Source organism: Falco peregrinus, chromosome W (assembly GCF_023634155.1).
Source record: "Falco peregrinus isolate bFalPer1 chromosome W, bFalPer1.pri, whole genome shotgun sequence".
Lineage (NCBI taxonomy): Eukaryota > Metazoa > Chordata > Aves > Falconiformes > Falconidae > Falco > Falco peregrinus.
Window position 1 is genome coordinate 20,521,468 of NC_073743.1, and position 24,566 is coordinate 20,546,033.

General features: G+C 40.6%; 1 protein-coding gene across 1 annotated transcript in view; it reads left to right on the forward strand.

The window, feature by feature from the left end:
• The window catches only part of LOC129783009 (potassium/sodium hyperpolarization-activated cyclic nucleotide-gated channel 1-like), a 204,705-nt gene that overhangs the window by 81,688 nt on the left and 98,451 nt on the right, over positions 1-24,566 (forward strand). The window contains exon 3 of the mRNA XM_055792628.1: positions 1,176-1,337. Coding sequence (XP_055648603.1) covers positions 1,176-1,337 — 162 coding nt within the window. The remainder of the gene's footprint in view (positions 1-1,175; positions 1,338-24,566) is intronic.

The following is a 24,566-nucleotide window of genomic DNA, read 5'->3' on the forward strand; positions in this document are numbered from 1 at the left end:
CCAGATGAAACCAGGACAGGGTACTTGATCTCCACTTTCAGTTTATATATGCAAAAGTCAGGATACTAACATTCCCTCTTTTATATGGTAATTCTTTTATTTACAGATGCAAAATTGCACATGCCAATATGGTTGTATACCTCTAGCAATCTGATGTTTTCAGCACTAAAGCCTCTGATTTCTATGTCTATGTGTACAATTAAATAATATTTTCTCCTTAAAATTCCATGAAATATCATCTGGACTTTCTTCATCATCTAAACTGAACTCCTGGACAGTGATAATTATGTGTATTAAAATACAGAATATTTACCATGAATTGAGTGAATTGTGTAATAAGTAAAGAATATGGTTGTATTTGTAGCTTTGAAGTGCTTTAAAAACAATAGAGAATAAAAGTACTAAATATAATGTTTTTCTCCATACGATTTGGCAATTGACTGCTGCTGTTCATGCTAATTCTGTCCAACAGACTTGCCCATGATAAACTTGAAAATGTCTGTGTTGTTTTTAAGAGTATATATATGTGTTGCTTTAAGGCTTTTCAAATGCAAACATTTTTGGTCTAAGAATGGAGCAATATATTGAAATCCAAATGATTAGATATATTTGACATATACTTAGCTACTACAGGTGTTTCAGGATTCTCAGAATTTTAGGAAAACTGACAATTATTGAGCAATGAAATACTTCAGTATCATTTTTCTTGGTGGACTGGTATGTGCAAATTGGCTTAATAAATACACAGTGTAAAAACAGAAGTAAAAAAATACTTTGTCACTCCAACAACTTTGAGTATTTAGATACCAAGCTCACAGACAATTAACGGTCTCACTACATGTACCAAGCTTCCCAACTTTTTTTTTTTATTTATTTGTGAGGCTTGCTTCAATTGAAAGAAGTTGTAGGCTTTAAGACAATACTTCAGTCAGTGACTTTGGATCCAAAATAATCCCTTTTCAGCATCTTATATAACACTGGATTATATAAAACACTGTAAAGAGTCAGGTGTGTCAGCACAGCTGTCTGCCCAGATTATTTAGCCTTGCTGAGAACTCTCAACTTTCTTAGAAGTTCAGGAAGATACTTCTTTGTCTTTAACCTGCCTGATGAGAAAAAAATGATTTGCATTTCTGATTTCAATCACATACATCATGTGTAATTTTTGCCTACAGATTTTCCATATGACGTATGATCTGGCAAGTGCTGTGGTGAGAATCTTTAATCTGATCGGAATGATGTTGCTGCTGTGCCACTGGGATGGTTGTCTGCAGTTTTTAGTACCGTTACTCCAGGATTTCCCACCAGATTGTTGGGTGTCCCTAAATGGTATGGTTGTAAGTATTGTTCATTTTTCATTGTGCTTTCTAAACATTATTTTTCTAAACAGTTAATTTCAAACTTAAGTGTAAAAATACATGTCTAGTGATACATTGCCCTGCAATTTATTCAAGGTTACTGTCACATGAAAAGAGGGGGGGAAATCCTCTCAACCCCAGGTGTTTTATCTGTCTATTAGCACCCCAGGAAGCCGAGACCCTTGTGCCTGACCAGTCTGTCAGCGTCCCGTTACAGGGACCCTTCACTGAACAGTCCCACTGGATCAGAGGGCAATTCGACTACCTTGTTCAGGGAAACACGCCAACAGCATCAGGGGGACCCCTCAGCAGGTCTTCCCACTTTGTTTAAATGTGTTACCTGCTGCTGGCAACTTAGTGCCCACAAAGGACTCACACTAACAGTTTACGGCATAACACTATTATAAAATTGTGACAAGTTAAGATTCGTAATTGCCAGTGATAGGGACTGTCTGCAAAAACAAGCTTGAAATGATACACAACCTAACTATATACAACCAAAACCTTAATTACTAATGACAGCTAGAATGAGTTAGCTATTTAGCATGCATAAGTCAAAGTGCTTACCCAATAGGCGTCCCTATGGGGGAGAAGACAGGTTCAGCCCGTCAACTGATCCCAGAAGTTATGATGGAATCTTCCCCTAACTTCTCTCCTCATCTGTCCACTTTTTATACTTCATCGTACATCGCATATTAATTCATCATACACAGGACTGGTTACAAGTTTCTCACTTTAATGCAAATCAGTACGCATCCTCAGATAGCACTATTGAAGTTCTCTGCTAACTATGCATGCTCCCCAGGTGGGGTTTGGCCCTCTTTTGGGGGGGCTATTTGAGTTGGAGGTTGTGATCTCCCACTACCACTATTATCTTTGTCCTACTTTAGACTAATTTTCTGTTGATGTCAGTGGATTGCAACACCTTATCATCCTGTTTCCTCTCATAGCCTGAACTTTCCTCAGTTGAAGGCTTCTTTCTGCATAACTTAGATAATGGTGTTCTTTTCACTGTCTGTTCTCATGCTCCCCAAGGCTGACTCCCTTGATTAAAGTCCCTTCATTCATAACAATTTTAGAGTGAGTCAGCTTGACCTAGCCTTGTGAACACTAAATCAGGGTTGGGTAATCCAGGAGTTTAGACAACAATTCCCCCTGCCATGGACTTATTTCAGTCCAGGACTAGTCCATTTCCATCACATTTAAGCAGAGCTTGAGTGACTCTAGTCATACATATTGTTGTTACTGATAGGTATCATGTGCCCAGTGAGGTGTGGTAGTACCTTGGAGGCAGGTAACTTTGGGATAGAGGTGTGTGTGAGTATTACAATGAGATTATTTCATCTGAATAAAGTCATTTTGCCACAACGGTTGGCTCAGCCATAGACATCTCATGGATTCTTCATGTAACAACTGGTATGCAGCTTGTCAGCTGCGTGATGCCATCAAGCTACAATTCCCACAGGGAACATGACAGAGCATGTCCACAGGGTCTCCACTCTGCTCCATCCTCTGTCACTCCTATCAGCATGTGCTGAGCTGGCAGGATGTGTAGCTTAGGGAACTGTGGTGATGTAGATTCCATGCATGCCAACCATCCTGAAGGCGATAGCTGTATTTTACCCTAAAAAGCTTTCTGTAATACTACGCTTCTATTAGGACCTAATTTTCCTCTAATTCCTCTCTTCAAGGTGATTTTACAACAGTTACTTTTGGTTTTTGTTGGTTGGCTTGCTAATGAACAAAAGTTTTATAGCCTTCATCACTGATAGCATTATGTTGACTCATTGTCAGTAAAGGAGACCATAAATATTTTTAGTTTTAAGGTAATTTTAATTTATTAATCTTCATTCCCTCAAAAAAAAAAAAACACCAAAAGAAATTTGAAAACACTCAATTCACCAGTGCTTTCAATGTAGGCTCTAATTTCAGAATGCTTATGAATCTATATTATTTGTATTTTTTTCACCTAATGTTGCCAAAAAGGACTATCGTGGTTTAACCCCAGCCAGTAACTAAATACCACGCAGTTGTTCACTCACTCCCTCTCACCCAGAGGGATGGGGAGTGTCGCGACGGAGGGAAGACACAGTCACTCAATATGAGTGATCAGCAGACTTCGTTTATTGTACCTTACAGTCACCTTTTATGCCTTGTTATAATTAGCTCATACATATTACAAAAGTTAAGCTCATTATTGGTTAGTTGCCTAAATACCAAGCCCGCCCCTAGTTTCTCTTCTGTAGTTATCTGTTCCCACCTGCAACATTCTTTTCCCACCGCAATCTTCCTGTTATTGTGTAACTTTTGCTTTACTTCAGATAAGCTGAGAGCGATGTGCATTTTTGTCCAGCCAGCTGGACTATGTCTATGTGAACTTTTTCAGCTAGCCAGTTATCCACAGGGGAGGAGAATCAGAAAGGAATGTAAAAATCAAGGGTTGAGATAAAAATAATTTAATAAGTAGAGCACAAGCCATGCAAGCAAAGCAAAACAAGGAATTCATTCACTACTTCCCATTGGCAGGCAGGTGTTCAACCATCCCCAGGAAAGCAGGGCTCTATCATGTGTAACGGTTACTCGGGAAGACAAACACCATAATGCCAAATGTCCCCGCATAATGCCAGATGTCCCTCCCTTCCTTCTTCTCTCAGTTTATATACTCAGCATGATGTCATATGGTATGGAATACCTCTTTGGCTAGCTTGGGTCACCTGTCCTGGCTGTGTCCCCTCCCAATTTCCTGTGCCCCTCCAGCCCTCTTGCTGGCAGGGCACAAGGAACTGAAAAGTCCTTGACTTAGTATAAACATTACCCAGCAACAACTAAAAACATCAGTGTGCTATCAACATTGTTCTCACACCAGAGCCAGAACACAGCACTGCACCAGCTACTAAGAGGAAAATTAACTCTATCCCAGCCAAAATTGGGACAGTTTTATAAATATCTTCTGTGTCATCTCATAACGCCCTTTACCAAGTTGTTCCCAACTTAAATGTTAGTGTGAGGTTTTCTAATTAAAATATGGGAAATAAAGATTTACATCTGTGATACTTTTGTGTGTGTAAACAGAAAGTTCTCGGGTGGGATTTGGGCTGTGCCTTTATTTATAAGTAGTGGTAATGATGTTTGCTTGTTGGATATGTGCCTTAATATCAATGGCTGTGAAGAATTAGTTTTTATGAAGTCACATAATGAGGTAATACATAGAACATTTTTATTGAAATACACTGAAAAAGTTATTGAGATATGCCTATAGCAAAAAGAAAAAGCTCCAAGCAACTGTCTGATTGGCCATCTAAAAACGTGTGTCTCTCCAGTTTTTACAATTTTAGAATCCATAAAATTATAAATTTACTGTAGATGGGCAGCTTGCTCACTCCCATGTATTTCTGTTGTAGAAAAATAACAGTATTTGTTCCTTTAGAAATGTGATACTACACATTATTGTGGGAGCTCGTTGACTAAATTGTCAGTCATACAGACAAGTATTTGCAGTCATCAAACAACTTCTTTAACGATAAGCAGCATGTTTGCTGACACCTCATTGTGCAGCTTTCCTAAAAAAAAATAATAGTGACATATCCTCAAAAATGGGATTGCTACAATAAAAATAGGTCATCAGGATGCTGACTGGCACGTCTTTGCATTCTGCTGCATTCTCAATTCTGCTTTGTAACATCTTTCATTCACATTTAGAAAGGGTACATTTACTACCAGCTTGTTAAAGATCTGGACGAAAACCATACCAGAGAGTGAAAGGAAGCTTTGGATTACAATTTTAGTGTAAAACTATTTAAGTTTTAAAGAACACTGAACTATTAAATTCCCTCTTTTCCATAAGAGCTACATTTAATCTAAGAAGGTTGTATACACTCTGCGCATGCTTGGGGAGACCCTTCTTTCTGCCTGCCTACACATTTTTTTAATGGAAACTCTGTCCTTACAGGCCACATACACTTGGAGAGATCCTTTTTGAAAGTTGCATTTATTATTTTTTTCCTCTGGCAACTGAATCTGTTGCTATTAATGAACATTGTAGGGAAACTTGAAAATTGAGGAAGATTATGTTCATAGAATAGGCAGTCTTTTGGTCCTATGGCAAGAGAAAGAGTTGTGGACTGACAGCCTGGAATCAGGAGCATATCTAAGGCCACTGTTGTGGGAAATAACTAGACCTTTCTTCTGACCCTGTCATGATGTTATGAGACATTTCCTGATTGCTTTCCAGGCTCTGGAAATGAATTCTTTAGCACTAAATGCAGACAGAAAACCCAACATGGAACATTAGTCCTCTGAAATGATAGAGGAAATAGAAGGATGATGATGGTTATATGCTTTGCTGGTGCATTCAGAGTCTAACCAACTGCTAACTTTGGAATTTGGAAAGGCATCAGGTTCCTGATACTACAAGAGTTTTGGGAAGAGGAGTACCTTACTCTCCCTAGTATACTGTAGCATATAACAATTTAATCTGCTCTGAATTTAAACACTTGTTGCTGAAATGACTGTACCTAATACTGGGGTTTAGATTCAAATGCTGTCGAGGCCAAAAGTCAAATAAGAATCTTATTATTTCTTCTGGCCTTAAGTTCTTTATCTGTGAACTGGTAGCGAGGGCCATGGTGAAAGGCCAATACTGTCAGAAAGAGGAGGTCTTTCCTTAACCCCAGCTAATCCACATTTATGTCAAAGCATTCCCTTCTACTCAGATTTTAGTCAGATATTTTAGTAGATTAGTAGGTAAAGATAACTCCTCGCACCTGCATACATTTGGAGTTTTATTCAAATTTCTGAGTCAAAGAATTCTGAAATACAACTGCTCAAAGAAAGGCAAAATTACCCCTCTTTGAATTTCAATCTTTTTTTGAGGTGGGACAGGTTTGTCTGAGTATTTCCTAGGATTCACACTGTGGGTCCAATGTACTTTCCTCAAAAAGACATTGTTACAAGGGCTAACCTCAGGCTAATACACCAACTTTGAAGTAAAATTTTAATTCATGTTGATCATTGCCTTGAAGATTTATTCAAGCCAATGTATGCTCAGCCAGAAAAAGTTAGTTTTCCGATATGCAGCACAGCCAGTGGCCAGTTGCAAGCCAGAGAATTTGCAGATAATTTGTGTAGAGGAAGTGTAGAGGAATGAAGCTGGGTTAATTAACTAAGCAGAGAGAAGAAGGGGGCCTGGGTGAGGAGAGGCTGGCTGGAAGAGGAGCCCAGAGAAGGAAGACTCTGGATGCAGGAGAGGCAAGAAGCAGGGTGGTCTGGCCTGAAGAAACAGCATGGACAGTAGATGAACTTTTGAAATCTTGTGGGGGATTGGTGGCTGTGCTGGGGCAAGGTGTGGGAACTACTTATTGAAGTTAACCTAGTATGTGATGGTAAAAAGCCTTGTTGCAGCTGGCTAGTTTTGATAGTGCTGTGACAACTTGATGCTAAAGGGAGTAAGGATGCCATGAGGGTGGCAAGCTGTCTCCTCAATTGACACAGCCCAGCATACTCTTCCAGCCCATAGTTGTCTCTGTCTTGCATGTTAGTTGCTTCAGGCTGCAGAGTACAAGAACTTCTAAAAGCCTTCTCCTGAAAGCTGTTACTTCTGTACTATCTGATACGTGAAAGTACTCAAATTCCATGGGCATGTTCATGGTTAAGAAAAATAACATAGGTTAAATTTAATGTCACAAAGCAATAGGATAACAAAACCAAGCTACAATTTACTTACTACCTCTCTGAACAATGAGACCAAATGCAATTAAAGCAAAACAAATGGATTGGATTTTCATCTTTGAAAAGGATGATAAAAATGTCACAGTGGATCATGAAGAGACTATGAAATGAAATGGAAAGCCTCCTGTGTAAAAATGGAATAAGATCACAATTGGCTAATACTGCACCAACCTACAGCCTAAGTAGCTCAACAAAAATGTTCAGATCACACTAAGATATTATTAATATTAAACCCAGATTGTATTTGTACTATCAGATTGACCTTCTTGGCTAGTTCCTAACATTGGCCTTCATGTTGCTATGAAATAAAAGCCAGATCTGGTATGTATCTTCCTTTAATTTTTCTAAATGTGATCCTACTTGCCTGCTTTTATATCTTTACTGCCATTTGATTGCACTAACTTTATTAATGCTTAGTTACTACTGACAAGCAGGGTCTTATGCTCTTCAAGAATATCAATACACTTACTCAAAATAAGAAAATCAGTAAAAACAATATAAAAGTAAGAAGCATCTGGGCTTTTTTCTACTCACTTTAAGTCATGTTCCAACCAATCCATTACAGACAAAATAAGTCAATTACTTCTGCAAGGGTATATGGCGCTCTGATGCTGTTTCCAGGGTTTTTTTAACACTAGGATTGAGAGTGTCAATCCTAAAAAAGGTCTTTTCTGAAGAAGCTTCCCAGACTTTCCTAATGATACTGCCTCATTTCTCCTTGGCTCAGAAAGCCTATTATACACAGCTTCTTGTATGATTTGTCCTCAGCTATCTGATCTGCATTGCTTCAGACTAGTGTATTTCCATAATGACTCATACACCAAACATCTTTATCATACCTCAGAGTTTGAGCCAATAGTTCTTTAGAAAATTAGGAATAAAATTTTCAGCTGAAACCAGGGGAGGCACAAGAACAGAAAAAAACAGTGATCCTCTCCTATAGTCAGTCTGTGCAAACAGATTCTGCATTTTGCATTTGGTTTCAGCTGCAGTGAACAGGACACCTCTGTTTGCAAGTGTTGATTATAGCACTGCACTGCATTACTGATGTGATAATATGTGCTAAAGAGGATGACTTCTGTAATGAATTAGTTGTCTGCCTTGTGTGATTCTGTTTCTTTCAGATAGAAAGCTCATCTTTCTCATATGGGATAAGAATAATGAAATAATTAGTTGGAGGAAGCATGAAAAACAAATTGGTGTACCTAATATATACTAACTTATTTCCACACTATTTCTTCATTATCATAAGAGCTAGTAGAAAATTATCAAGATGTGGATGTAAGGAGGGATTTTCCCATTTATCATCAACATTTAATTTCCATTTCTGCCGTCCCCCTTCCCCCAATCAACTCAACTCATAAATTTTTATACTGCAGTATATTGTGAAAGCATTTCTGGTAAACTTTAAATTACAAAATATTTTATGTAAGCCCTAAACTTGAAAGAATACAAGTAACTGCATGTAATATGGTTAAGTCTAATGTTCTATTTGCTGGACATTCTAGAGAAAAATAATAAGCATCATAATACATGCCTTAAGCCATTTAATAAAAAAGCGAACAAAAGCAGAAACATAAATTGGACCTGTCATTTTAGAACCTTGTACTCCCCATTTGCCTTAGAATGAGTATTCAAGGGGAGAGTTTTATGCATCTCATAGCCAAATGCAACTTCACTGTTGTAAAAGAGTATTCCCTTTGTTTCATGGGAGCTGAATCAGGTTACTTTGCTCTGTCTCTATGAATTTTACACTAAGTGTTTATCTGCATGTTGTGGTATTCCAGGTTGAACTGGGATATTGGTGTGGAACAATTATCTGAAGTAGCTTTCCATGGATGGCCTTTTCTCCTGTGATTGGAATATCTGAATGCTGAACCCTTGGAATATTTATACCAGAGTAGGTTTCCCAGAATAAATCCAGGTGTAGATATATCCAAATGAATACCATTTGTATGCAGCTGCTCTTCAGCAAATCTTTCTCATTTTCATTGCAAACTGATACTAATATGCACAGTATAACTTCTTGATCTGTATGCTTTAAGACTGTATAAAGAGAATTGGCTTTGTATAAACTGTGTATTATTTCTAAGGGGTCATTATCAGCCATGTCACAATCAGGTTTTCTTAAGAGCATTGATTTTACTGCTTTTAACTGAGGGGTTTTGCCATACCATATTTGAACTTTCTATACATGGCTATTTAGCACCTGACTCATTCTAATATCTAAAGTACATCTGCAGAGAAGTCTCTATTGAGATGCAATTGGACACCTGAAATTGTGGCATTTAGAATGCTTACATTTCACATTAGAAAAAAATCAAAGCAAGATACTTTGTTCTGGGTCACGTCATTCTAAACTGAAACACTTTCATACAGCAGACACTTGAGATATTTTTGTTTCCATTGACCTGTGTCCACCAGACCTACATCAGCAGTCTATAGGGTCTGTAATCTGGATTCCCAAAATCCCAGAGGGATACAAGGGGGTATAATGCCAATGTTTTTTAATCTGGTTATTTATGAACTTCTCCTTCCATTAAATTTTTATTCTTTTATATTTTCATCCAATCGAATCATAGACTCATTTAGGTTGGAAAAGAACTTTGAGATCATTGGGCCCAACCATTCTCCTAACAATACCAAGTCTGCCACTAAACCATGTCCCTAAGCACCACATCTATATGTCTTTTAAATACCTCCAGGGATGGTGGCTCAATCACTTCCCTGGGTGGTCTGTTCCAATGCTTGACCACCCTTTCAGTGAAGAAATTTTTCCTAATATCCAATCTAAACTTCCCCTGGTGCAAGTTGAGGCTATTGCCTCATCTCATCCCTTGCTACTTGGGAAAAGAGACTGACACCCACCTGCCTACAACCTCCTTTCAGGTAGTTGTAGAGAGTGAGAAGGTCTCTCCTCAGCCTCCTTTTCTGCAGACTAAACAACCCCATTTACCTCAGCTGATCCTCATGAGATTTGTGCTCTAGACCCTTCACCAGCTTCCTTGCTCTTTTTTGGACATGCTCCAGTACCTCAATGTCTTTATTTAGTGAGGGGCCCAAAACTAAACACAATAATTGAGGTGCAGCCTCACCAGTGCCAAGTACAGGGGGAGGATCACTTCCCTTGTCCTGCTGGCCACACTATTTCTGAAACAGGCCAGGATGCTATTGGCCGCCTTGGCCACCTGGGCACACTGCTGGCTCCTATTCAGCCAGCTGTCGACCAACACTCCCAGGTCCTTTTCCACTTTTCATTTTATTTCAGAATGAAGCTAAAAGTGAAACTAGGAGAATTCCCTGTAAAACAGGAATTGTCAATTTGCATCCAGTTCTGCTGACTTAAACATGAGAAAAAGAGGAAATATATGGCACTATTATTTTCATTCATTTTTTTTAATCTACTGATTTTCATTCATGTCCCTAAGACTGGGATTCTCCTTAACATTTCTCCCTTCCCTTCCCTTCTATCCAATAAATATCCTTTAAGCACATACATTCATTTGGGCAGACTCAGCCTGAAGTAATTCAAGTAGTAGTATAAAACTTTCAGAAAATAATGTAATTTAATAGAAATGATGGAAAGGATTTTCTATTGGAGAAATACAGTAATATTCCACAAATTTTACAACATTATCTGAAATGTGCAGCATCTTATTTAACATTATTATTCATGAGTAAATTTTGAAGAATATCATCTAGATAGCCTGTGTACAGATGTCTACGTATTATCTGTATAAGCAAGCAGCAAGTACTTTCATGTATAAATTTCTTGCAAACTTTAAACATTTAATGCCTCTTAAATATGCTTCGCTTTCTTTCAGAATTTTTATGTCCATTTCATTTACTGCTTAGCCGATAATTTTGATAGGGAAAAGAAAGCCCTGTGGTGGGATATTATCTGGTCCGTATACCACTTGCAATAATTTGCAGTGGCTTTTTTCCTCATGTGGGAGGGATAACAATCAGCACTAAAAATTTTATGAGCATCTATTTTAAAAAACTGTTGATAAAACAGTTTCAAATTATTTAATCTAGCTGTTAAAAAAAAAACCCAAAATAGCCAAACAACAGTTTTCCCTAAATTTAAAAAAAAAATTATTGAAATTACCCTAACATTTTTTTCTCTTTCTTTTCAGTGCTGGATTTTATTACAAAAAGTTCATGACAATCTCAGATGAATAGGACTGGAGGAGAGAAAGATGTAGAATATTAGGTATAGTGCAATAACACAATTTTAACTAGGTTTTGTACTACTGCTAATACAGTGAGAGAGATGCTTTGAAGCAATCTCTTTGAAAATCACCAAGCCTAAATATTCTTTGCTATTTGAATCAGAAAAGAAAATAATTCCCATAATGTTCACAGATGACTTATGTAACTTTTCCAGTTCATCTTATATCATTTAAGTTAGTCCAACATGCCTTAATCTGCAATAAAATAAGAGAATATAATTTCTCTTTCCATAACATATTTTCATCCTTTTGCAGTATTTTTTAGGCAAAAAAACATTAGAGTTTAGTAATTGTATTTGATCTTTTGTATTTGGAAGGGGTTGAAATTAGCTTCCTTTTGAGATAGCCTAACATGTTGATAATAGTACATAAAAAAGGATTATCTAGACTGATATAGATAGGGAGGGATTTACATGACTGGTTCTGAACACCTTTCTACTTAGAAGGGGCATTTTCAAGCAGAGTCTGTAAAGAAATGTTTCCTAATGTCCAGTCTAAACCTCCCCTAACACAGCTTTGATGTATTCCCACACATCCTGTCACTGGATCCCAGAGAGAAGAGATCAGCACCTCCCTCTCCACTTCCCCTCCTCAGGAAGCCGTAGAGAGCAATGAGGTCACCCCTCAGCCTCCTTTCCTCCAAACTACACACACCCAGAGTCCTCAGCTGCTCCTCATAGGACATGCCTTCCAGCCCTGTCACCAGCTTTGTTGCCCTCCCCTGGACACATTAAAGAACCTTAACAGCCTTCTTCAATTGTGGGGCCCTGAACTGCACACAGTACTCGAGGTGAGGCTGCACCAACTCTAAATACAGCGGGATAATCACCTCCTTTAACAAGCTGGTTACATTGTGTTTAATGCACCCCAGAAAGCTGTTTGCCCTCTTGGCTGCCAGGGCACACTGCTGACTCCTATTGAGCCTGCTGTCGACCAGCACCCCAGATCCCTTTGTGCAGGGCTGCTCTCCAGCCACCCCTCTCTCAATTTATACTTGTGTCCAGCATTACTCTGTGCCAGGTGCAGAATCTGGCATTTGTTCATGTTAAGCTTCATGCCATTGATGATGGCCCAATGCTCCGATCTGTCTAGATCCCTCTGCAAGGCCTCTCATCCCTGAAGAGAGTCAACAGCACCTCCCAGTTTAATATCATCAGCAAACTTGCTAATGGCTCATTCAACTCCTTCATCCAGATCACTGATAAAAATATTAAAATGAACCAGCCCTTCTTGTAAATTGGAATAACATTGGCTAGCTTCCAGTCAGCAGGGACCTCCCCAGACTCCCAAGACCTTTGGTAGATGATCGAGAGGGGTCCTGTTGTATCATCTGCTAGCTCCTTCAGTACTCTGGGAGGAATCCCATCAGGCCCCACGGACTTCTGAACATTCAGCTGATCCCTTACAATTTCAGTTTCTACAAATGAAAGTCACTGCTCCCACAGTCATGGTCCTCTGACTCAGGGGACCGGGCAGCCCAAGGTCTATCAGCATTATTAAAGACTGAGGCAAAAAAGAAAACCCAAAAACATTGAATGCCTCTGCTTTTTCTTCACCCCTATTTGCCAGGTGACCATCTTCATCAAGTATCGGTCCTATGTTTTCTTTAGACCTCCTCTTGCTATTAACATACTTTTAAAAAGCCTTTCTTGTTGCCTGACACAACACTGGCCAGTTTCAACTCTAGTTGAGGTTTGTCCTTTTGTGTCTTCTCCCTGCACGGGCAAACCACAGCTCTGTGATCTTCCTGCGAAGCCTGACCTTGCTTCCAGAGATCATACCATTTCTTTTTCCTCTTGAGCTCCACGAGGAGTTCCCTGTTCGCCAAGTTGGTCTTCTGCCCTGCTTGCTTGAGTTATGACACAGTGGTATTGCCTGCTCCTGTGCTTTTACAAGGTGGTTCTTAAAAACTGACCAGCACTCATGGACCCCAAAGGCCCCAAAAGCAGATTCCTAGGGTACTCTGCTAAGTAGCTCTCTGACTAACTTAAAAGTTTGCTTTCTCAAAATCCAGGGTAGCAACTCTGCTCTCCTTTTTTCCTCATTACACTGAAAATTTTGAGCTCAACCATTTCGTGATCACTGTGGCCAAGACAGCCTCCTACAATCACATCTCACAAGAGTCCTTCTCTATTCACAAAGAGCAAGTCTAGGAGGGCATCTTTCCTAGTTGGCTCCCTGAGTACCTGTGGCAAGAAATTATCTCCCACAAGCTTCAGGAGCTTCCCAGACTTGCTCATCACAGCAGTATGGTATTCTCAGTTGATGTCTGGGAAGTTGAATTCTCCCATAAGAACAAGGGCTATTGATCCAGAGATTTCTCCTAATTGCCTATAGGATAACTCATCAGTGCTATCATCCTGACTGGGTGATCAATAGCAGACACCCACTACGACATCTGCTTTGTTTTCCAGCCCCCTAATCCTCACCAGAGGCTCTCAACCACATCATTGCTAACTCTAAGGGCTATGCAGTCAAACCTCTCCATTACATACTGGGAAACTCCTCCACCCCACCTGCTCTGCCTTTCCCTCCTGAACAGCCTATAGCCCTCCATCCCAGCATTTCAGTTTTAATGGAAATCTAACATCTGAAGCAGAAGTCCCTTTTATAAAAAAATCTATGAGCCAGCACACTCATCCATCTCGCCATTATTTGAGGAAATATAAAGTTGGCATGTGTACAAATAAATAAAAGCTGAAGGATTTTAGAGTTTAACAAAGCTTGTTGGTAAATAGCTCAAAGGAATTAAGGGATGTTCCTCTAAGAAGGTGTTCCAGTCCAAGAAGACTCGAGCCGGGGAGAATCTTTGTTATATCCAGAGTGAGATTAAGACACAAATATGGTCAAATGCCGCTAATCAAGGACATTTATTGTGCGCTTATATAAATAAAAAACCCAAACATTTACATGTTGTAGTAAGAAAATAGTGATAGGAAAGGGAGGGAAAGGTAGGAAAGAAGGAAATCTAGTAAGCAGTCAGGATAGGGTTGCAAGAGACAGTCACCACCATGGATCCAGTAGCGTCCTGTTGGTCTGTAGTCTCCATTCACTTCAGTGGTGGGGGTCTCTGAATCGCCAGTTATTGTTTGGTTGCACAGTCTTTTATAGGGTGTTCAGGGGGATTGTTTCCCAGACAATTACATGTATCGCATTCCTCCATGGGGCACATGTGATTACTGCATAGGTACGGGTTATCGTCCATGTCCAGACACATCCCTCACAGCATTGTGGCCTTTCCTTGACCCTGGCTGAAAACTGATGTCAGGCACCTGTTGGCTCCTTATCTGTTCACAACTGTTAAGTCTTGCAGGATCTCAGAAAACAAGCTTTGAGACAGTCAGTTTGAGATATGGTCTCTCACAGAAGGTGACACGGCTAACAGCCCAGCTGAAGTGCCTCTACACCAACACACACAGCATGGGCAACAAACAGCAGGAGCTGGAAGCCACTGTGCTGCTAGAAAGCTATGACCTAGTTGCCATTACTGAAACTTGACAGGACGAATCCCATGACTGGAGTGCAGCTATTGATGGCTACAGGCTGTTCAGAAGGGACAGGCAAGGAAGGAGGGGCGGAGGGGTTGCCTTCTATGTCAAGAAATGGATAGATTGTGAAAAGCTGTCTCTGAAGAATAGCCATGAACAGGTTGAAAGCTTATGGGCAAGAATTAGAGACCGAGGAAACAAAGGGAACCTTGTGGTTGGTGTCTACTACAGGCCACCCGATCGAGGGGAGCCTATTGACAAAGCTTTCTTACTCCAGCTGCAGGAGGCATTGCGCTTGCAGGCTCTTGTCCTGCTAGGGGACTTCAGCCACCTCGACATCTGCTGGAAAAGTAGCACGGTGAGCTGTAGTCAATCCAGGAGACTCCTGGAATGCATTGAGGATAACTTCTTAAGTCAGGTAATAGACAGCCCTACCAGAGGGGATGAGATAGTGGACCTGATGGTCACCAACACAAGCGAGCTCATCAGAGGCATCAAGACTGGAGGCAGCCTGCAGTGATCATGCACTGGTGGAGGTCGCAGTCCTGAGGGATATGGGACAGGCAAAGAGTAAAGTCAGGACCCTGAATTTTAGGAAAGCAAACTTCCAGCTGTTCAAGGAGTTAGTCAATAGGACCCCCTGGGAAACTGTCCTCAGGGACAAGGGAGCAGAACAGAGCTGGCACATCTTTAAGGATGTTTTCCATAGAGTGGAAGAGCTCTCGATCCCCAGGCGTAAGAAATCAGGAAAGGAAGGCAAGAGACCAACATGGATGAGTTGAGACTTGCTGGCCAAACTAAAGGGAAAAAAGGAAATGCACAGGCAGCGGAAGCAGGGTCAGGTATCCTGGGAAGAGTATAGGGACGCTGCCTGGTTGTGTAGGGATGGGGTCAGGAAGGCCAAGGCACAGCTGGAGCTGAACTTGACAAGGCATGCAAAGAACAATAAGAAGGGCTTCTACAGGTATGTCAGTGTGGTGTTGCATCTCATCCCCTCCCCTGGGCCGCACTATAGTCTCAGGAATCCTTGTTAGGCCTTATCCTCTGTGTAATGAATTAGGTTGTTCAGTGTCCCTTGACTGTACTAGCAACTTTTGCACAGCTGAGGTGGGAAATTGCACTGGCTGTACCAGATACATCCCTTATCTGAACAACAACACCTGCTAGACTTAAAAGCATTCCTTATCTGGACCATAACATCCCTTAACAAGCTTGAGTACACTAATGTGGTGACGCAAGTCGAGGCGGACTTAAAAGAAACACTATGTCTGCGTGGCTGGGTTTGGACAAAATGGCCTTTATTGTTTATACAAACTATTTATATATCTTAGACAGTGCAGGTGTTAGACCCTGATAGGTTTTTGTGTCCTTCTTCTTGCTTGCTATTTGCTGTTGCTGTAGGTGCCCGTATGCTGTGGTTCTAAGTTCCGATTCTTCACATCCTGTTTACATACCTGACAATTTGTGGCTGTCTTAAAGGTACACGGCTAAGTCTTTGAGGTCAACTAACTTATCTGCAGACCCGCTGCAGACCCCAACACACTATTATGACTATGAGTGGTATAGTGCCACCGTCACTGGAATTTTGAGAAAAATTCCATTAATTACTGACTCAGATTGTGGCCAGGATGGAAAGTTACTGATGACTAAGGCCAATCTTCTCTGAACCTATAAACAGCAGTCCTAACTGAGGCCCTTTGAGCTCTCCTGCACTACAGTAGGCTGTGAACAGCATCTCCCTCTGGCTGGGACACCTCTCAGAGCTCACAGTCTCCCAAGCCTGTGATACTAGGGGGATTGTTGCCGAAAGCTGACAACGGGGCTTGGGCTGATTTTCCTGATTCTTGAGGCTCAACCCTTTGCCCACTGAGAAATGCAAAGTCATTTGGTGTATTTAACTGAATATGAGGGCAACTTTTAACAGGTATACCTTTGTACGTTTCTATATATATATATATATACATCTATCTATTTCTGTCTGTGTGCATGTGTGTGTGAACTGATTTAGGTACCTCATAATAAGTATAGTATAAGTATTACCATTCTGAATCCATAGTTAATCCACTTTATAATTTCAGTAAATCCCATTTGATTCACTTTGTAAATGATATATTAGTTAATCATTAAGTGCTGCTAACATCCTATGATCAACCTCAAACTGTAAATGTTCCTTATATCCTTTTGACATAAACCATTGACCAAGTCTGAGACTAGGATTGGATCTAGCCACACCTAAGCTCTATAAAGAGTTTAGAAAGCAAGGGGGTCCATTCTGAACCTCATGACTCAATGGGGAGGGTCTCCCTTACCCTTTTACGTTTTTAGTCTCTGTATAAATCATTCCAGCTTAATTTTAATTTTATTCTTCTTTGTGTGATTTATCTATGTAGTAATAGAGTGAACCTTGCCATCGAACTTTGTGAAGTCTCCTTTCACCAATTCTTATTAAAACTTTTTTGCTCATACCTTTGATGGTGATTCTTTAAGCAACTTAACCTAAACTACTCATTTGTGACAGTCAGCCAGAAAAGGTCAAAGATAGTCAACCCCCACTGATGAACATGACTGGCAAACCGGTAACAACAGACAAAGAGAAGGCCAGGCTACTCAACAACTTTTTTGCCTCAGTCTTCTCTGGAAACCTCTCTTCCCACAAGTCTCAAGCGGATGGACTGCAGGGTCTGGGGAAGCAAAGTCTCTCCCACTGTAAGAGATTAGTTTTGAAACCACCTGAGGAACCAGAACATACATAAGTCTATGGGACCTGACAAGATGCATCCCAGAGTCCTGAGGGAATTGGCTGATGTAGTTGCCAAGCCACTCTTCATAATATTTGAAAAGTCATGGTAATCAGGTGAAGTCCCCAGTGACTGGAAAAAGGGAAACATTGCACCCATTTTTAAAAAGGGTAGAAAGGAGGAACCTGGGAACTATCGACCTGTAAGCCTCACCTCTGTGCCTGGGAAGATCATGGAACAGACCCTCCTAAAAGTTGTGCTAAGGCACATGGAGGACAGGGAGGTGATTCGAGACAGCCAGCATGGCTTCACCAAAGGCAAGTCTTGCCTGACAAACTTAGTGGCCTTCTATGATGGAGTGACTACATCAGTGGACAAGGGAAGAGCTAAGGATGTCATCTATCTGGACTTTTATAAGGCCTTTCACACGGTCCCCCACAGCATCTTTCTCTCCAAATTGGAGTGATATGGATTAGATGGGTGGACTGTTCGTTAGATGAGGAATTGGTTGGATGGTCACATCCTGAGGGTAGTGGCCAACACCTCAGTGTCTGGATGGAGATCAGTAATGAGTAGAGTCCCTAAGAGATCCATATTGGGATCAGTACTGTTTAATATCTTCATTGATTACATGGACAGTGGGATTGAGTGGACCCTCAGCAAATTTGCAGATGACACCAAGATGAGTGGTGCAGTTGACATGCCCAAGGGACAGGATGCCATCCAGAAGGACCTGGACAAGCTTGAGAAGTGGGTCTGTTTGAACCTTATGAGGTTCAACAAGGCCATGTGCAAGGTTCTGCACCTGATTGTTTGGGGCAACCCCTGGTATCAATACAGGCTGGGGGATGAAGGGATTCAGAGCAGCCCTACGGAGAAGGACATGGGGGTACTGGTGCATGAAGCGCTAGACATGAGCTGGCAATGTGTGCTCACAGTCCGGAAAGCCAGCCTTATCATGGGTTGCATCAAAAGAAGCATGGCCAGCAGGTGATTCTGCCCCTCTACTCTGCTCTGGTGAGACCCCACCTGGAGTACTGCATCCAGCTCTGGAGTCCTCAGCTTGGGAAAGACATGGACTTGTTGGAGCAGGTCCAGAGGAGGGCCACAAAAATGATCACAAGGATGGAACACATCTCCTACGAGCACAGGTTAGGGTTGTCCAGCCTGGAGAAGAGAAGGCTCCAGGGAGACCTTATTGCAGCCTTTTAGTACTTAAAGGGGGGCTAAAAGAAAGCTGGAAAGAGACTTTAGTAGGGCCTGAACTGCTAAAAAACAGGGTAATGGTTTTAAACTAAAAGAGGATAGATTCAGACTAGATATAAGGAAGAAATTTTTCACAGTGAGGGTGATGAAACACTGTAACATGTTGCCCAGAGATGTTGTAGATGCCTCATCCCTGGCAACATTCAAGACCAGAGCCCCATCCAACTTGAGCAACCTGATTTAGTTGAAGATGTCATAGAATCATTCAGGTTGGGAAACAACTTTAATATCAAGTCCAACCGTTAACCCAGCACTGCCAAGTCCACCACTAAACCATATCCCTAAGCACCATATCTACATGTTTTTCCAGTACTTCCAGGGATGGTGATACTACCACTTCCCTGGGCAGCCTGTTCCAATGCTTCACCACCCTTTCAGTGAAGAAATTTTCCCTAATATCCAAACTAAACCTCCTCTGGCACAACTTGAAGTCGTTTCCTCTTTTCCTGTCACTTGTTATCTGGGAGAAGAGACCTACCCCCACCTACCTACAACCTCCTTTCAGGTAGCTGTAGAGAGCAACAAGATCCCCCCTGAATCTCTTCCTCTCCAGGCTAAACAACCCCAGTTCCCTCAGCTGCTCCTCATAAGACTTTTGCTCCAGACACTTCACCAGCTTCCTTGCCCTTCTCTGGACATGCTCCAGCATCTCAATGGCTTTCTTGTAGTGAGGAGCCCAAAAGTAAACACAGTATTTGAGATGCAGCCTCACCAGCGCCAAGAACAAATGGACAATCACTTCCCTTGTCCTGCTGGCCACACTATTTCTGATACAGGCCAGGATACTATTGGCCTTCTTGGCCACCTGGGCACGCTGCTGGCTCATGTTCAGCTGGCTGTCAACCAGCATTCCCAGGTCCTTTTCCTCCAGGTAGCTTTCCAGCCACTCTTCCCCAAGCCTATAGCATTGCATGGGGTTGTTCTGACCCAAGTGCAGGACCTGGCGCTTTGCCATGTTGAACCTCATACAATTGGCCTCTACCCATTGATCCAGCCTGTCCAGATCCCTTTGCAGAGTCTTCCTACCCTCAAGGAGATCAATACTCCCCCCACACTTGGCATCACCTTCAAACTTCCTGAGGGCGTACTCAATCCCCTCATCCAGATCATTGATAAAGATATTAAACAGGACTGGCCCCAATACTGAGCCCTGGGGAACAGTCATCAGCTGGATGCAACTCCATTCAACACCACCCTTTGGGCTAAGCCATCCAGCCAGCTTTTAATCCATCTTAGAGTACACTCATCCAAGCCATGCGCAGCCAGTTTCTCCTGGAGAATGCTGTGGGAGATTGTGTCAAAGGCTTTACTAAGGTCCAGGTAGACAACATCCACAGCCTTTCTCTAGGTGGGTCACCTTGTCATAGAAAAGATCAATTTCATCAATCAGGACCTGCCTTTCATAAACACATGCTGGCTGCACCTGGTCCCCAGGTTGTCTTGCACATGCTGTGTGATCACTCTCAGGATGATCTGCTCCATAACCTTCCCCAGCACCGAGGTCAGGCTGACAGGCCTGTAGTTTCCTGGATGCTCTTAATATCCCTCCTTAATGAAGGAGGTTGGACTAGATGACCTTTAAAGGTCCCTTCCAACCCAAACTATTCTACGATTCTATCATTCTGCTCAGCAGGTGGATGTTATAGTTGCTCTGGAAGATAATGTTGTGTATATTCCTGTAATCGAAGTGTAAAGGTTAATTGTTAAGTGCAGATAGAGGTTTTCTTCCTTTTTGTGTTATAGCTATGAAGGTATCACATATGCTTTACAAGCTTTTCTGTACAGTTAAATGGCATTACCATTGCTATCTGAATGGAACAGCAGTCTCGTGAATACTTACTCTAAAGTTGTGAGAAGGCAAGATGGCTAAAGAAAAGTTATAACCATGAAAATTTGTAATTTATGATTTAGTCCTCTTCTGTATTCACTAATCTGTGGAAACAACGTATAGAACAATGAAACCTATTTATGAATTGGCCATAGCCCTTTGAATAAGTCAAATTTGAAAAGTACATTTATTCTCTCTTCTTTAGATTATAAAAATCTTTGTGGAGCTAGATAATTTAGAACAAGGAATTAATATTTTTGAACTGTAGTTTCTTTCATCGGTAACAAAGAATCTATTTGTTTGAAAACTACATGTAACAGTAAAGGAAGTTATAACCCATGTGTTAATTAATCGGGTAAAATAATGCAATGAAACAGTCTATAGAAAAGACTGAACATAAAATTAGAATTATGCATCAATGGTTTTAGTGCATCTGACTTTCGGGTGAAGAGTAGAAGAGGTTTTGGGAAGAGGTCGGAAGGTTTGCAGAGAAAAGAGAAGAATAAGGAGAAGACAAAATAAATCTCCTTTTTCCTTTGCATCCCAGGACTAAAGAAGTATACACAAACTTGAGATGAACTTGTCTCTCTCAAGAGATACCAAAATCCTGGTGGAAATTTATGTCATGTTTGCTGTAGAGTTCATACAGCACAGTACTTTGCAGATATGCTTAACTGAGCCCTAAATGCAAGGTAGATATACCTGTATGGCTGCATTCAAGTTAATGATTCAACTGTTGAGAGTTCATTCACGTGGAAATACAGGACGACAGAGGGGCCACCTGAAGTCACTTTGATTCAAAGAGAATGGTGGTAGCACTCAGAAAGCTAAATGTCCACTGCCAAAACCATTTCAATTTGTCATTTTATTTGGGATCAGATGCTTCACATAATTTCCTATCTAGTCTGAGTTGTTCACAGAATACAGAGATGCAGTTCCTTTTGCTGAGTACCCTTTTCTAAATTGCTTTCAAATATTTTCTGTGATAATGGAGATTCTACCGAACAATTTGCATTAAAGCAGTACACTGTGGAGTCACCAGTCAGGTTTATATCACCTTCACTCCTTTACCTGTCTCCCAGAACTGTACTATATTAAGTACTGTTGTGGTTTAACCCCAGCTGGCAACCAAGCACCATGCAGCCTCTTGCTCACTCACCCCCACCTGGAGGGGTGAGGAAGAGAATCAGAAAGGAATGTAAAACTCGAGGGTTGAGATAAGAACAATTTAATTATTTAAACAGAATAAAAAGTTAAGTACAACAATAATAACAATAAGAACAACAATAATAATAACAATTAGGATGGAAAGGTGGGGAAAAAGGGTAAAATCCAAAGGAAAAGGGAAAAAAAACAAGTGATGCACAGTACAACTGCTCACCACCAGCTGACTGATGCCCAGCCAGTCCCTGAGCAACGTTACCACCACACCACCACCCCCCCAGCTAACCCCCCAAGTTTATATACCAAGCATGACGCCCCATGGTATGGAATACCTCTTTGGCTGGTTCAGGTCAGCTGACCTGGCTATGTCCCTTCACAGTCTCTTGTGCTCCTCCAGTCCTCTGGCTGGCAAGACATGAGAAACCAAAAAGGCCTTGACTTAGTATAAACATCACCCAGCAACAACTAAAAACATTAGTGCTGTTATCAACATTGTTCTCACATCATAGCCAAAACACAGCACTGTACTAGCTACTAAGAAGAAAGTTAACTCTATCCCAGCTGAAACCAGGACAAGTACACATTATCATCTGCATGTTCTTGACTACCAGATAACTACTGTTGAAAATTCAAAGCTTTTATTGGTGGTTGAATTATAAAAACATTTCATAAATGGTTTGAGCCAATGCTTGAGGCTTGTTAAATAAACAGTGTTTTGCATCATATCCAGCTCCTTTCACAAACTGAAAAGAGCAGAAAAAAGATATGGTGTCTTTAATGCACTCTGATTTTTTAGCTATCCTAAATAATATTATTTCATGAACTCCAGTTTCGCATTGGAAAAGATTTCCTGTGGGATTTATGTATTGTCTCAATAGACGTGCCATTGTTTTGACTCTTTTTTTCTTATAAGAAATTGTTTATCTCTGGGGTGCATTGTTTACCCTGAAAAATTATCTTTAATAAAAACCTGTAGATGTACTTATTTGTTATAATCACTTATTGTGACCACACAATACTTATTGTAATTACAACTTATTTTCCCCATGGCAGACAATGTATATCTGTTCCAGTCAGTCCCTTTAAAAAATGGCACTAGAGTTTATTTCATTATCAAAAACCAGTGGGATTTGAACTTCATCAAACTTGGAGTATGCTGTGAGAGGCGAAAAGTCAAATGTCTTCATCAGATTATTTGATAAATTTCAAAAAAAGTATCTCAAAGAACAAAGATCAGCATAGAATGGCATGGTAACATCTGCTGTTTCAATTACAAGAATTTTTTTTTTTAATTTTGTATATATTTTGTGATAATGTAATTAATTTCAAAGGAGGGTAGAAGGAATGCTCTCCAGCGGTAGTAATTGTTAGTAAAGATGATGCCACCTACTAAGTTTGAAACCAGATATATACAAAAACAGTCACAACTGATAGGCAAAGCCTAGAGCTCCCAGTTGTCCTCCTTGCAGAAGCAGTTTGCATCCTAGGAGAGTGCTTAAAGGAACTGAAACACAAACCTTTTCAAAATGCCAGACTGTTTCACTGCATTCCGATCTCGCTTTTGCTGCAGATGAGCATGAGATGAAGTAACAGGTACTTTTTATAAAATTCCTTTATCAATATTTGTCCCTTAGTTTGTCACTGACTGATTAACATGCAAGCTGTATTAATACTGGTAGATTAAACATACCCAGGTCTGTTTTCTCTCCTGGAAGTCAATTGCCTCCACAGCCTGCTTCCATACGAGTGAATTTCTTAGTTACCAAGGCAAGGTGGCCTCAAGTGAACTGCTAGACAGGAGTCATCCGTGACCAGTGCCAATTCCAGGGCTGTGTTCAGGAGTTGATTTGGAGAGTATTAATTGGCCCTAGCCGAAACCACTGCATTCTGAAAAGTTACAAGTACAGACAATCAAACTCCATGGTGGGAGAATGTTTCCTAACACTATTAAATTTTTACATGGGAAAAATAGACAGTTTGTGCTTTTAAAATTTTGTTGTAAACTTTATAAAAGCTTTGTAAGCTGTAATTCCTTAAAAATTCTTATTAAAATAATCCTTTGGAATGGAATATTATTTTAAATGGGATTCATGCATTTCTTTAGTCTTCTGGGTTCAGTTAAGGGAGCACAGTGACCAGATAAAAGAACGAGTGAGTGGGCTGATTCATAGACCAGGCTGTGCGCATAAGCCAAATATTTGCACTTCTATAGCTGTTTATGAATTGCCACACTGATTCCACAAAGAAAATTATTCATCCTTACCACAAAAAGGTCATCACAGGGCAATATTCTTGCTGCTTCTTTTTAATAGGGGACCATTCAATTTCCCCTGCATCAGAAAAAACAATTAAAAAAAAGATGTTACGCTACTGTGTTTTTGTTTGATGGCTGGTGCCAAAGAATAGCACCAACATTAATAAACTGTAATGACAGCAAATTCACTGCACAACACTGAACAAAATATATAATATTTAGTCATTGTTCCCCCAGTTAAACCTCTTTTCCTGTGAAATGCAATGCCCAACACTTTCTAAAATCTTTTTGTTCATATTGGTCTCGAAAGTATATACTGAATCATTTGCACCATCTGTTATCTGTGCACATATCAGCAGAGAGAAATATTGAGAAGATTCTGAAGATATCTGCTTATTCCACTGAGCTTACATTCAGCTTTTTTTCCTTAAATCATATGTACTTACACACTTCCTAAAATACACTCTTCTTCCTTATGCTTCTTAAGATTTTTTTGAACAACAGAATT